General features: G+C 41.1%; 1 protein-coding gene across 6 annotated transcripts in view; it reads left to right on the plus strand.

Annotated features, from left to right (window-relative positions):
- Nucleotides 1–9,128, plus strand: part of ZBTB25 (zinc finger and BTB domain containing 25) — a 51,681-nt gene extending 42,553 nt beyond the window's left edge. For 5 of the 6 annotated variants that reach the window (XM_081830405.1, XM_081830403.1, XM_081830402.1 and 2 more), the window contains one exon: nucleotides 2,744–9,128. In XM_081830405.1, the coding sequence (XP_081686531.1) occupies nucleotides 2,744–3,878 (1,135 nt within the window). In that variant the 3' untranslated portion in view covers nucleotides 3,879–9,128. Of the gene's footprint in view, nucleotides 1–7; nucleotides 212–2,743 lie in introns of those variants that run through there. The other variant, XM_081830406.1, reaches the window with a different exon arrangement.
- Nucleotides 9,129–14,983: the final 5,855 nt, after the last annotated feature.

Genomic DNA, 14,983 nt, shown 5'->3' on the forward strand with positions numbered 1-14,983 from the left:
TTTTTTTTTTTTTACACACATCCAGTAATTCATCTCAGTGTGTAGGATCCATGGTAGAAGGTAAAAATGAAAACAATAATAGCTAAAAGTTACTGAAGGCTTAGCCCATAAGTATTTACCTAATGTACATTCTACTATTATCCATACTATTTTAGAGAAAAGGAAACTGAGACTGAGTCAAGTAACTGGCCCATCCAGGATTATACAGCTAGTAAGTTATCCTCAAATGCAGATCTGTGCTTTTAACGATCTATGTTCTGACTCACTGAATTGTTGATATCTATTCTATAACACTTTCATAACAAGAGTATAATGTCATTAATTCTACACACCTTATATTCCATATTACAGTTCAGAAGACATTTGTTTCAAATACTTTTTTTCAAAAAGTGTTTTGATTTTTTGAATGTGGATTATCCCAACATGATGGGTATGTAGGGAGTGGGCAGGAAAGTCGTGTTCAGATTCTGAGCTCTTAAAGAATAGTTTTAATCCACCCTAGGTTGAAAGAGATAGAATTCTCTCGGTTTTTTTTAAATGACCTTGCATGAAATACTTAGTAGTCTAGCCTCAATCACACATTTTCATTTACCTGTTCATTCATTTAAATATTTGTTGGGTACTTACATGTAAGCACTGTATTAGACCCCAGTAACAGGCTAGTAATGCTCCCTATCCTCAAGGAGTTAGTTAGTTCATAGTTTAATAGAGAACACATGTAAAGAAAAAAATTGCGGTGTAATTGATCTGTCTGTGCCTCAGTTTCCTTCTCTGTAAAACACTGGCATAGTATGTATACTCACCCCATGGTGTTGAGAAGATTAAATGGATTAATAATATTAAAATGCTTAGAACAGAGCTTTGCCCTGTCAGCTACTGTTATCAATAACTAATGTGATACGTCTATAACAGAAGTGTTGTACAAGGTAGAGTGGAGTGTCAGCAGCCCTATTTTGAGGAGGTTGGAATAGGCTTTACAGAAGCCCTGGATCTTGAAGGATCAGGAGGAGTTTTTTGGATATTGTAAAGGAATGCAAGAAAGTACATTGCAGGCAGAGGGAAAATTGCATGAAAACATAGGCAGATATGAACCGGGCTAGTACATTCAGGAAACAGAATAGACCAGAATGGTTGGAATGCATGACACAAAGTGGGGAGGAGGTTGGAGTGGGGGACATGTAATGGGTGGTGTCAATGTAGAAACTAGATTAGGAACAGTGCCTTCACATCAGTCTCGTCTAAAAGCTATGAGTTGGTTCAGCTCCCAAAGCGCCTGTTGTGAGCCAGGCACCATGCTAAACTAAATCCAAGAGATACAAAGGTGTCAGGCCTGCTACGTGGTATCTCTGTTGAGCAACTAAAAATCCTCAGTTAACAGCTCTGTGCTGATATAAAAAACCCCTGCCACAGACCCTGGAAGTGGGTGGGTGAGAGCTAAGATTGAAACCCAAGAGGGAATCCTGAGATAAGGGAATTAAAGAAATGGATTGCCAGCATCTGATACCCTGTGCATTCTGAAGCAGACAGGAACGTTTGCTTCAGGGAAGGTAAGTCCATTGACTGGAGCCATTGTTCCCTGATGTCCAACACTTCCCTCACGTTCTCTTTATCCTAATTTTGCAGGGCGTTTGCTGATTTCTTGTTATGCTGTTATTTCTATTATCTGAATTGTAGATTCATATTTAAAAATTGAGCTTGTGGTTATTTTTAAAGTTTTTCAAAGTTATACCTATATTCATTTGTGATTTGAAGAGTAGATATATTACTATAGTTTGGAAGCCAAAATAAGATTAGTATAATTTAAATTCTAAATATTACCAATTTTAATAGATCCTTTTAAAATTTTAAATATTTTTTATTTTGGTAAAATGTATACAACATAAAATTTGCCATTTTGACCATTTTAATCATACAATTCACTGGCATTAGGTACATTCACAATGTTGTGCAACCATCACCACTTACCATTTCCAAAATTTTGCGTCACCCTAAACATCAACTCTGTACCCATTAAGCAATAACTCCTCATCTCCCCCACCTGACCCCAAGCTCCTGGTAAACTCTAATCTACTTTCTCCCTCCATGAATTTGCCTATTATAAGTGGCACCATACAAAATTTGTCCTTTTGAGTCTGGCTTATTTCACTTACCAAACGTTTTCCAGGTTCACCCATGTTGTAACATCATTCAGAACTTCATTCCTTTCTTTGGCTGAATAATATGCCACTGTATGTATATGCCACACTTCGCTTATCCATTCATCTGTTGATGGACACTTGGGTTGTTTCCACCTTTGGGCTAATGTGAGTAATGCTGTGATGAACACTGGCGTACAGGCGTCTTTTGGGTCCGTGTTTTCAGTTCTTTTGGTTATGTATTCAAAAGACTGTTAAGTTCCTTACGCGGGAGGTATCTGTTTCATTCATTATGTTTTTCCTCCCTGGCACCTAGTATAGTGCCTACCACTTAGGAGTCACTAATTGTTCAACTAATCAGAATATCTGTGTGTGTTTCCCAGCTTTCGGCGGTAGGTTGAATACGTGAAGACTTGTTGCTGGGCCATAAAGCTGGTGTACTGTGAATGTTTAATTTTCTGTTGATGTATTTCATCAAGGCAGATCGCTGAGTCTGAACTTCTTAGGAAGAAATTGCATTAGCCTAAGACTGTATAGTGCTAACCAAAAGGCCAACTGGTCATTTTATCTTGTGTGGGTCTGTTTTTTTGTTTGTTTGTTTTTAACAGTGAATGCATAAAAATACAACCAACTGACATCCAGCCTGACATATTCAGCTATTTGTTGCACATTATGTACACGGGGAAAGGGCCAAAACAGATTGTGGATCACAGTCGTTTGGAGGAAGGGATTCGATTTCTTCACGCCGACTACCTTTCTCACATTGCGACTGAAATGAATCAAGCGTTCTCACCAGAGACTGTGCAGTCCTCAAATTTGTATGGCATTCAGATCTCAACGACCCAAAAGACAACTGTCAAGCCCGGGCTGGAGGTCAAGGAAGCTCCTTCCAGTAACAGTGGCAACAGAGCTGCTGTCCAGGGTGACCACCGCCAGTTGCAGCTCTCTCTGGCTATCGGGCTGGATGACGGCACTGCAGAACAGCAGAGGGCCCGTCCTGCCGCCCAGGCCTTGGAGGGGCGCCAGGAGCCCCCAGTGTCCATCAAGCAGGAGACATATGACCCAGAGTCTGCGCTCTCCCAGAGCCACCCCTCACCCTCATCTGAGGTGACAGGCCCCACTTTCACCGAAAGCAGCATCAAAACACACTTGTGCCATTACTGTGGGGAACGTTTTGATTCCCGTAGTAACCTACGGCAACATCTCCATACCCATGTGTCTGGATCCCTCCCATTTGGTGTCCCTGCTTCCATTCTGGAAAGCAATGACCTTGGTGAAGTGCATCCACTTAATGAAAATAGTGAGGCCCTTGAATGCCGCAGGCTCAGCTCCTTCATTGTCACAGAGAATGAGCAGCAGCGTGACCACTCAAACCAGAGTGCCACAGAGCCTCTGCAGATCAGTCAAGTGGCTTTGATCTCCAAAGACACAGAGCCAGTAGAATTAAACTGTAATTTTTCTTTCTCAAGGAAAAGAAAAATCAGCTGTTCCATCTGTGGTCATAAATTTCTCCGAAAAAGCCAGTTGCTAGAACACATGTATACACACAAAGGTAAATCTTACAGATATAACCGATGCCAAAGGTTTGGCAATGTGTTAGCCCAGAGATTTCAGCCATATTGTGACAGTTGGTCTGATGTCCCCCTGAAAAGTTCTCGCTTGTCACAAGAGCAGTTAGATTCACCTTGTGCCTTAGAGTCAGAGCTCACGCAAGAAAATGCAGACACTATCCTTGTGGAGTAGCAGTTTCTCCTTCATGAAGTTTATACCCATTTGGAAAAAGAAAATTCACATGCATTTTTATTCATGAATTATTTTCCTCCTCCACTTCTATTAACTTTTTTTCTTTACCATTGATTCACAGTTTTAAGGTTGTATATATGAGGTCTTCTTATTGTAAGATATACATATGGCTATTAAAATGTAGCCTTCAAGTAGAGCTATGAACATTTGTAAATCATAATTTAGAAATCAGAAATCAATGTAGGAACCATGGAACTTTAAATATTTATAGAATTTCTAAGTTGTAGTGAATCAGTAAAACCAAACTGAAAATGAAGTAAATGAAATATTTTTTAAAGAACATTGTAGACTATCACTTTTGGCTAATTTTTCACATGAATACGCCACTATGAAGACTATTTAAAAATATTTTCTGCCATATAGGAAGTTAAAGTTATTCTAATGCATAACTATATGTTATAATCTATACAAATTTTGCTTTAAGGCGTAGCTATAATCATAAGTAGTTTTAAAATCACTTTTTTTTTTAGATTTTTTTTTTTTTTGACAGAGAGAGAGATAACAAGAGAGGGAACACAAGCAGGGGGAGTGGGAGAGGGAGAAGCAGGCTTCCCACTGAGCAGGGAGCCCGATGTGGGGCTCCATCCCAGGACCCCGGGATCATGACCTGAGCCGAAGGCAGACGTCTAACGACTGAGCCACCCAGGCGCACCTTAAAATCACTTTTTACTTATTAGCTCTGCAACATCTTACCTGGCTTTTATTTTTTGATATTGAGCATACCTCATTTTTAATAAAAAATATTCTAGTGAAAAGAGAGAAAGGGAGAAGATTCAGACATTAAAATCCTACGGAGAGAAGTAGGAAGATTCATATATACAGACAAACATAGAGACAGATTCAGATAGATCTACACTGACCAACACCCAGTGTTGTTACCTTCACCTAGAGCATTTTCTTAAAGACCATAAGAACAATTTGAGATTTTTTTATGACCAGAGGTTTACATCAGTTTTTAAAGAAAATGATAAAATATAAATTATCTTTCTACTCTCAGTGTCAGAGGATTTTCTAGGCTGCCCAAGTTGATGTTGATTTTCTAAGTGTCACTTGAAAAAGTAATTCTTCAATGACACAGTTTTCATTTTTTTCTGATCCATAACTAGCAGAGTAGATACAGTCAATGTCCTTGAAGTATGTCTAAAATCCATGATAGCTTTCCCTTTGTGAATAAACTTAGCTCTGTTTTATAGCAGTGAAACTTACAAAGCTATAACATCAGAAAAATTAAAACTGATGGACTAAACGATAGATTCTCCTTCTTTCTGTAGCTGGGGGAGAGCTGGTCAAACTTCATCACAAAGGATGGACCTAAATTGTTTCTGAAATGTTTACATTTCAAAGATTAGATAGTCCAGAATAACAAAAGAGAGAGGCTTTGAAACAGCCCCATCTTTTTTGTATGCTGCCCGGTTTAAAGCCTCACAGACATGTTAGTAGATCTGGTTTGTGAGGCTTAGAAATTAAGTGTATACAGAAACTCTGAGCTCCTTTATGACGGCGTCCTTCTGAGGACACCTCCTGACAGTGTCAGGGTTCAGTCAGAAGGGAGCCTCTAGCTCATTCTGAGGGCACAAAAGGTTTTCTGTGGGTAAACAGTGAGGTTAGGTGAATTATGAAATGTTAAGTTTTTCTTGAAGGCTGAATGAAGAAACCACTGGGCATTGTCTAAGGCAGTTGAGTTTCCGTCTCAGACAAGTGACTAAAGCTTCCTGGGGTCAAGATTGAAATGTGTTGAGAAAGAAATCTAACTAGCTATTGATATAGGATCAATTATATTGGGAGTGGTTAAAAACAAATGTGTTGCTCTTTGGGGTCAGAACTTCATCTAGTCTTAAGTCATTTAAGCAATTTTTCAAATTTACACTACCCTCAAAGATTTCATCTCATAGGATGAACACAAATATTAACATTGATTTCCCCTCTCCTTAGTCTTCATAGTATTCTCTGTTTTAGGAAGTGGAAAAATATTAACTCCATTTTATAGAAGAAAAAGTCCCAAGAGGTGGGTTCTAGAGAGCCAGTGAATAGTGGTGTGGGGACTGACCCCACTTTAATTTTTTTCATTCATTCGACAGACATATGTTTAAGATTTTTTTTTTTTTTTATTTGCAAGAGAGAGAATGAGAGACAGAGAGCATGAGAGGGGGGAGGGTCAGAGGGAGAAGCAGACTCCCCGCCGAGCAGGGAGCCTGATGTGGGACTCCATCCCGGGACTCCAGGATCATGACCTCTGAGCCGAAGGCAGTCGCTTAACCAACTGAGCCACCCAGGCGCCCTCGACAGACATATTTTTAAAATAATAGGCCTGGTGCCTGGGTGGCTCAGTTGTTAAGCATCTGCCTTCGGCTCAGGTCATGATCCCAGAGTCCTGGGATCGAGCCCCGCATCGGGCTCCCTGCTCCGCGGAGAGCCTGCCTCTCCCTCTCCCACGGCCCCTCTTTTGTTCCTGCTCTTGCTATCTCTCTCTGTCAAACAAATAAATAAAATCTTAAAAATAAAATAAAATAACTGTTATATGATTAATGAATGCTGTGCCCTGAGTGTATTTTTTTAAGACATGATTCCTTACTAAGAAAATCTGTTCTGGATAAAAAAAGTTTTTTCCAGCTAAACCCTTTAGTTTTGACCATGTCATCTGCAAAATGGAGCCAAAATCTTAACCATATAATACAGTTTGCATAATGGTTACCAAGCTCTTCAAACGGGAAATGCTATATGCACCTTAATCAATGTATTAGGCAAATACTTAACAGACATTTTCTTCTTGGATCAGCTTAGAATTTTCCCTTCTTTCCAGATCCTACATATAGTTCTTTTCTGGAGAAAAACAGACTTGTTTCAGTATTTGTCACTATTAGCATATTGTCACAACTCTGGAACTCATAAAGTGAAGTCTGCCTTATAAGAAAACCAAAATTTCTTTAATAAAGCTATTTTTTTTCTTAAAGATTTTATTTATTTATTCGACAGAGAGAGCGAGAGAGTACAAGCAGGGGGAGCAGTAGAGGGAGAGGGAGAAGCAGGCTTCCTGCTGAGCAGGGAGCCGGATGTGGGGCTCCATCCCAGGACCCTGAGATCATGACCTGAGCCAAAGGCAGACGCTTAACCATCTGAGCCACCCAGGCGCCCCGAAAACCAAAATTTCTTGATTTATGTATCTTGAGATTATTATTTCATGCTCTGCTTTTCTGATTTCCCATTTGTAAAGTGGATATTAGTAATACCTACCTCACAGGGGTGTTGTGAGGATTTGTATTAAAATTTTGTTAAGTTTGGGGCACCTGGGTGGCTCGGTTAGGTGTGCGTCTCTTGATTTCAGCTCAGGTTATGATATCAAGGTCCTGAGATCGAGCCCCACGTTGGGCTCCATGCTGGGAGTGGAGCCTGCTTAAGATTCTCTCTCCCTCTCCCCCTGCCCCTCTACCCCCTTCTCTAACAACAAAAAAATTGTGTTAAGTTCTCTTTAGTATTTTTTTTTTAAGATTTTATTATTTATCTATTTGACAAAAAGAGACACAGCGAGAGAGGGAACATAAGCAGGGGGAGTGGGAGGGGGAGAAGCAGGCCTCCTGCCGAGCAGAGAGCCCGATGTGGGGCTCGATCCCAGGACTCTGGGATCATGACCTGAGCCGAAGGCAGACGCTTAACGACTGAGCCACCCAGGTGCCCCTCTCTTAGTATTCTCAATAAAAACCAACCATATAAAGAAAACTATATGTGTTCTATAGCTAAACCTATTAACTTCAGGATTCCAACCTGTAAACTCTAGAATGTCTTAGAAGCAGTCATATATTATTTAATACTCAGTAATTAATTGACACAATTCTTATTTTTTAGAAATATTCTAAACATATTGTTTAGACAGTAATGTTGCTGGAATTCCTTTTCTACTGTAGTTTAACCACCTGTACTTCTCTTTAGCCTTTAAGAAGAAGGATATTAGTTCTTTGGTATTACAGGGAATAAAACCTTGCCAGTTTCAGCCACCTGGAAAGTTCCCCCAAACATATTGTTTACATATGGGAAAAGGAACAAAAGCAATGGAGAAAATATCGTTTTCATTTCTTTGATGTAGATCATCTAAAAAGTAAATAGGGACAAGAAATAGAGTGGGGATAATAACATAGTGATTCATTATTGGAAGGAATTCATAATGGAAAGGCCTCACTTTATTTATTTTTTTAAAAGACTTTATTTATTTGACAGAGACAGAGCGAGAGAGGGAACACAAGCAGGGGGAGTGGGAGAGGGAGAAGCAGGCTTCCCGCCAAGCAGGGAGCCCGATGCGGGGCTCGATCCCAGAACCCTGGGACCATGACCTGAGCCGAAGGCAAACACTCAACGACTGAGCCACCCAGGCACCCCGGGAAAGGTCTCACTTTAAACGGAAGGAAATACATGTTAATCATGGAAAAAGAGAGTCTGGAAGATGGTACAATTCCATTAATGTTTATCTGCACAGGCAAATTCTTACTTTGTAACCCAGATCCTTGATAAGTGTAATTTTTTAGTAGTATTTGAGGTAAAATAAGCCACATGAAGAGTTTCTATAATGTAATTTGTGTCTGTATGTTTTAAACTAAATGTAGCTCTGTGGTATTTTATTATAATTCTTAAATTTCTACAAGTGAAATCTAGAACTGATTGTTCTCTGCTGTATTGCCATGTTTGTATGGTTGGACTTTTTGAAAACTGGTAGGATTATACAGTCCCAAGTCTGGATGTCTTAAATACAAGGAATCACAGACTGATTTCTGTCTTCGAGACCTGGAAGAATCTGTTGTGCGTCAGCGTGCGTCTGTGCTACATTCGTTTACTTAGTAGATACTGCTCCAACGCGTTGGACATGAACTGCCATCAACTCTTCTGTTTTGTGCCAAATAAAGTCATTTAGTCAGACTAGATCAGATATCAACTTAAACTCATTTCAGAGAAACTTGGATTTCAAAAATGTGTGCAATAAAAAAGGCCCAGTGAAGAAATCTTCCACGTACAAGTAACACATGGCGAATCCGGAGACTGGTGAGCAGTGCGCTGTATGGCTGAGCTCTTCCACCTTATGGACTTTGAGTTTGCTTCAGAAACATTATTTTAGAAAGTTTGGTATCCTCTGTTTGGAATGAAAACAGTGCATTTCATGTATTTTATCATGGCAAATAAATTAATGTGACTTGATTATAAACAAAACCTTTTTTTAGTCCAGCTTATAGACTGTGTTCTCATTTTACAGCAGGGTCTGCCCAATGTTGTCCTCCTAGCACCGGGGTCAGTACGTCTCTGTGCCAGGCAACATCTTGGACGTGTGAGGCAAAAATGCATCACTGAGCCCCGTTCTTATCAACCGTAATCTGTGTGAATAGAAAATTGGCTTCCTACTCAGGTGCCTTCCAACTGCCCTCTCTGGAAAGAAAGGTAACATCTAGCCACTGCCAAGTAGTTCCCTGCTTTGCTTTCTTCTTCCCTATTTACTGTATTTTCTTTGTAATGTAATCAACAACAGTGGTTCTCAACCAGCATATGTTAGTCAGTGTTCTCCAGAGAAACAACCAACAGTGTGTATGTGCACAGAGAGGTTGATTGATTATAGGGAATTGGCTCACACAAACATGGAGGCTGAGATGTCCCAAGATCTACAGCTGGCAAGCTGGAGACCCAAGAGAGCTGATGGTGTAATTCCAGTCCAAAAGCCAGTAGGCTCAAGACTCACAAGGGCAGGAAAAGTTCCCTTTGCTCTCAGAGGGTCAGCCTTTTTGTTCTATTCAGGCCTTCCACTGATTGGATGAGGGCCACTCACTTTAGGGAGGGCAATCTGCTTTACTCAGTCTACTGATTCAAACAAATGTTTATCTCATCCAAAAACACCTTCACAGTCACACCCAGAATGTTTATCCAAATATCTGAGCACCCGTGGCCAGGTGACACTTAACCATACACAGGGTGATCCCTCTCACCATAGGGACATTTTGTAACACAGATGTTTTCAGTTGTCACAACTGGCGGGGGCGGGGGGGAATGTTGCTCCTGGCATCTAGCGGGTAGAGGTCAGCGATGCTGCTAAACATCTCACAGTGCAGGAGACCGTCCCCCCACCTTCCCTGCCCACAAGAAAGAATTATCCAGCCCAAAACATCGGTAGTGCTAAAGTTGACTAATCCCGGTCCAAAAGCTTAAAATAAGTTTTGTGATGGTTGTCAAGGGCTAAAGGAGTACATACAGAGTATGAGATGGGTTAGTTCAGAATTAAACTCTGTTTGTATTATCTTCTATCCCACTCTTAAAAAATAAAAAATAGGATTAAAAATCAGCTGTATTAAGCGGCAAGGAAGTTTTAAATCTATTCACATAATGTTTGAATTTAACAACTGTGTCTCTAACAAGATCTTCTTGTGAAATTAAAATGTGATTGTAGGTTATAATTCATGTAAATTTTTAATCTGGCCAAAAGGTGGCACCAATGTATCTTTTAAAAATCTATTTTACATATGCTCAAATTTGGCATCACTGTTTAATTCACTGTTTATTTAGTACTTAGCTACTCCTGGATCTTGTTTTATTTAGTCATGACAAGATTTTTCCTAGAATTCCATAGTGTGTTGGGTACCTCTGTGTTTTGACATCCCTCTTTTTTTTTAAATTTTATTTGTTTGAGAGAGAGAGAGAGAGAGAAAGAGAGCACACCCACCAGCGGGGGCGGGGGCACAGAGGGAGAGGGAGAAGCAGACTCCCCGCTAAGCAGGGGCTCCATCTCAGGATCCTGGCATCATGACCTGAGCCAAAGGCAGCCGCTTAACCAACTGAGCCACCCAGGCGCCCCGCTGCTTGCAATATTATTATTATTAATACCCTAGAACTTTGTACCTAATCACTAAATGCTTCTCTTAAATTCATTTTATAGCTGAGTAGCCAATGTGGAGAATAAGCCCATCTCCTCTCACATAAATTATCATCCATTGTTTATACAACGTTGTAACTTTTTTCATTGAAACAACTTGGTGATATTGTATCAAAATAACAGAAATAAAATACCTTCCCCTAAACTATTAGAAAACTATGGTGTCCTTTCATGCCAGAAATCTGAAGGAATAGTAGTACTCTGGGAAAAGTTGTCTGCACAACTGAATTGGTCCTTGCTCTCCTGGGGACTGGGAGAGAGACTTGTGTGGGAAGGAAGTCTGAGAAGGAGGCCCTCATCAGCTGTAGTTGTTACTCCTTGTCTGGTTTGAATTTCTGGATGGTCCATGTTAGATTTGTGTGGACCAAATAGGCCCTGGCAGAATGAGGTCTTGTGAATTTAGTTTTGCCACATTTTTCTGTAGTGGGAGCCGTATGGGACTTAGTTCAAACCATATGTAGGGAAATATCTAATTAAAAAAGGGGCTTTGGGGGGCGCCTGGGTGGCTCAGTCGTTAAGCGTCTGCTTTGGCTCAGGTCATGATCCCGGGGTCCTGGGACCGAGCCCCACATCGGGCTCCCTGCTTGGAGGGAAGCCTGCTTCTCCCTCTCCCACTCCCCTTGCTTGTGTTCCCTCTCTCACTGTGTCTCTCTGTCAAATACATAAAATATTTTAAAAAAAAAAAAGGGTTTTTTTGGCAACTGGCATTTGTTCTAAGTGCCTTGTAGGGAAGAATATCTAAAGAACCTATAGTGGTTCTTTAGAAGAAGGATATAATATTTGCAAAGGTGAGAGAAAAGGTTTTAAAATGCAGACCAGAGGGGCGCCTGGGTGACTCAGTTGGTTAAATGTCCAACTCTTGGTTTTGGCTCAGGTCATGATCTCAGGGTCCTGAGATCGAGCTCAAGCTCCACGTTGGGCTCCCCGTTTAGCGGGGAGTCTCCTTGAGATTCTGTGTCCCTCTCTCCCTTTGCCCCACCCCCACCCTGTGTGCACGCGTGTGTGTCTCTTTCTCTCTCAAATAAATACATCTTTTTTGGGGCGCCTGGGTGGCTCAGTCGTTAAGCATCTGCCTTCGGCTCAGGTCATGATCCCAGGGTCCTGGGATCAAGCCCTGCATGAGGCTCCCTGCTCAGCATGGAGCCTGCTTCTCCTTCTCCCTCTGCCCCTCCACCTGCTTGTTCAATCTCTGTCAAATAAATAAATAAAATCTTTAAAAAGTAAAAAAATAAATAAATAAATACATCTTTTTAAAAAATAAACATTAAAAAATGCAGACTAGAGATTTCAGCAGAGTCTCCAAGTCTTTTTGTTTTTTGTTTTTACCAGACCAGTTCTCATTTTGCAACTGCCCTTCTTTCACATATGTGCAAAGTCTGGTGCTCTAAGCTCAGTGGTTCCTGTCTTCTCTTTCCATCACAGTCTTTTAAAGTGTGGGAGGAAAGGCATATAAGTGGAAGCCTCCTTTTTTTATTTTAAACATCTCCTGTTTCACTGTTAACACCACCACAGTTTTGCATATCTCTCAAACTGGTGGCTATATTCAGAGCCGCCACGGATGGCCATGCAGATTACGCACAATCAACACTAGGGGGCGCCACTCCCCGCATGAAGACTTCGGCAGTTGGGCTGTCCAGTTTGCACAGCTGTGCATGGCAGCCTTGTTTTTTCTTCCTGGTTTAAACGTTGAATTTAAGAAGCCCTTATTTTAAATTTCTGCACAAGTAGCAGTTTTCACTGACGCAATTAAGAAATTAAAATACACGGATGGTATAGAGAATAATGAAATCAGAATAAGAAAAAACTCCCTAGGTGACACAACTATATGTGTTTGTCAAAATCTGTAGAACTGTGGACAGGAAAGGGTGGATTTTACCGTATATAAATTATACCTTAATTTTTAAAAAAGGTTAAGATCACCTAGATATAAAAAAGTCTTAAGAGTTTAATGAACCATAATGATTATCATTCACTATTAAACCTCCACAGGTCAGAAAGAACACATCAGCCAGACATTAAGGGTACAGGAGAAACCCATAAAACTAAAAAGATAAATCTAAGTAAGTTCACTCTGAAATCAGTGAAGTTGCTGATAAGGTTGTCTGTGGCACACTTGGATAAAAGATCAGAAAGTTAGCTTGACTTTTTTTTTTTTAAGATTTTATTTATTTATTTGAGAGAGAAAGAATGAGGCACAGAGAGAGCATGAGAGGGGGAGGGTCAGAGGGAGAAGCAGACTCCCCGCTGAGCAGGGAGCCTGATGTGGGACTTGATCCCGGGACTCCAGGATCATGACCTGAGCCGAAGGCAGTCGCTTAACCAACTGAGCCACCCAGGCACCCAAGTTAGCTTGACTTTTTTCACTTGAATGGTGACCAATTGTTTTGGCATTCTGTACATCTCAGCCTTACCCAGAGTACAAGGACAGTTCTAACTAGTTCTTTTTTTTAAAGATTTGATTTATTTGAGAGAGAGAACACAAGCAGGGGCAGAGGGAGAAGCAGACTTTCTGCTGAGCCGGGAGCCCCACGCAGGGCTCGATCCCAGGACCCTGGGATCATGGCCTGAGCCGAAGGCAGATGCTTAACCCACTGAGCCACCCAGGCACCCCTCTAACTAGTTCCAATCAGGAGGATGGAAGTACTCCGGTTTTGGATGATGTCTTTAAAGAGAGGCAATATTCAAGTTTTTAGGTCACAAACAGCTGCTCTACATGGAACCTCTGCACTGTGATTTATGTACAAGCATGTGTGATTGATGTGAGCGTGCATGCCGGCAGCTGCATTCGTTGTGACTCATCACAGACGTGGTCCAGAGACCCCACTTGTAGCCATACTGACTAGACCTTCCTGTGCTCCGAAGGTACACATGTCACAGTAAGGATTTGGGAATAAAAGCTTCGAGGACAAGTATACAAATCATTGCATCTGCTTTTGTGTCACCCTGGGCTCCCCATCTCCAGGAGTGCCAGAGTGGAAGGTCTGGGTTTTATGGCCACAGGATAGCTGTGAAAGGCTGAATCTCTACCCCATAATTGCACTGTAATAAAAATCAAGGCTAAAAGTCCTATTTGAATTTAGCCACAAAATGAGTCATAGGAAAAGTGCATCTTATCTTGCTAATGTGGAGAAACTGAACACTGCTACGATGAGTTGGAATTGACAGAGACCATTTTTAGTTTGGCATTTTTCTACGCTGGGGCCAGCACACCATCCTCCCCTTACCTAGGTTTTCCTTAATTGCTCATGGCACCTGGGTCCAGCTTCGCGGAGGATTTTCTGCGGATGTGTAGTGTTGCCTGCCACGTACAAACACGCATAATCTCCCTCCATTTGTGATGGGGTCATGTCCTAATAAACCCATTGCATATTGAAAATATCGTAAGTTGAAAATGCACTGAAGACACTTAATCCACCGAACATCATAGCTTAGCCTATCTACTTTAAGTATAGCTCAGAACACTTACATTAGCCTATTCTGGGCAAAGTCGTCTAACACAAAGCCTATTTTATAATAAGGTATTGAACATTTCGTGTAATTTATTGACTGCCGTACTGAAAGTGAAGAACGGAGGGTTGTGTGCGTCCGGAGCAGTTGTAAGTATGTCGATTCTTGCCCTGGTGACCCGTGGTTGCGTGAGCTGTCGCAGCTTCGGCACAGGACACGGTATCGTGCCGCACAATGGGAGTCTGGGAAAGCTCAAAACCCCAAATTCCAAGTACAGTTTCTACTGAGTGCATATTGCTTTCACACGATCCTAAAATCAAAAAATAATTAGTTGAACACTGTAAGTTGGGGACTGTCCGCGCTCACTCTTTCCTAAGCTCAGAAACTCAACCCCTGGTGTTCTTAAGCTTTTGGAGAAAAAACGAAGTAGGCACTCACCAGCGGGTCAGGGACTCCAGACTTCAGCAGTAACGGTGGGTCTAAAGGATTAGCAGAATTGTCTGTGAGGACAGGTTTTGCAAAAGGTAGTGTTATCTATTAGAAAGATGTGATTTAATAAGAATTTTAAAACTCTGCAAGATGTGAAATATTAAATGAGCTTATGTACAGGGTTTGTACATTAGTAAAACAGTTTGCTTTGGAACAAATTTTAGTCTTAGGACACTATCCGGTTTATTTTCTTTTTTAAGTCATCTCCACGCCC

This window comes from Leptonychotes weddellii, chromosome 9 (genome assembly GCF_054177405.1).
Source record: "Leptonychotes weddellii isolate Sample4059 chromosome 9, ASM5417740v2, whole genome shotgun sequence".
NCBI lineage: Eukaryota > Metazoa > Chordata > Mammalia > Carnivora > Phocidae > Leptonychotes > Leptonychotes weddellii.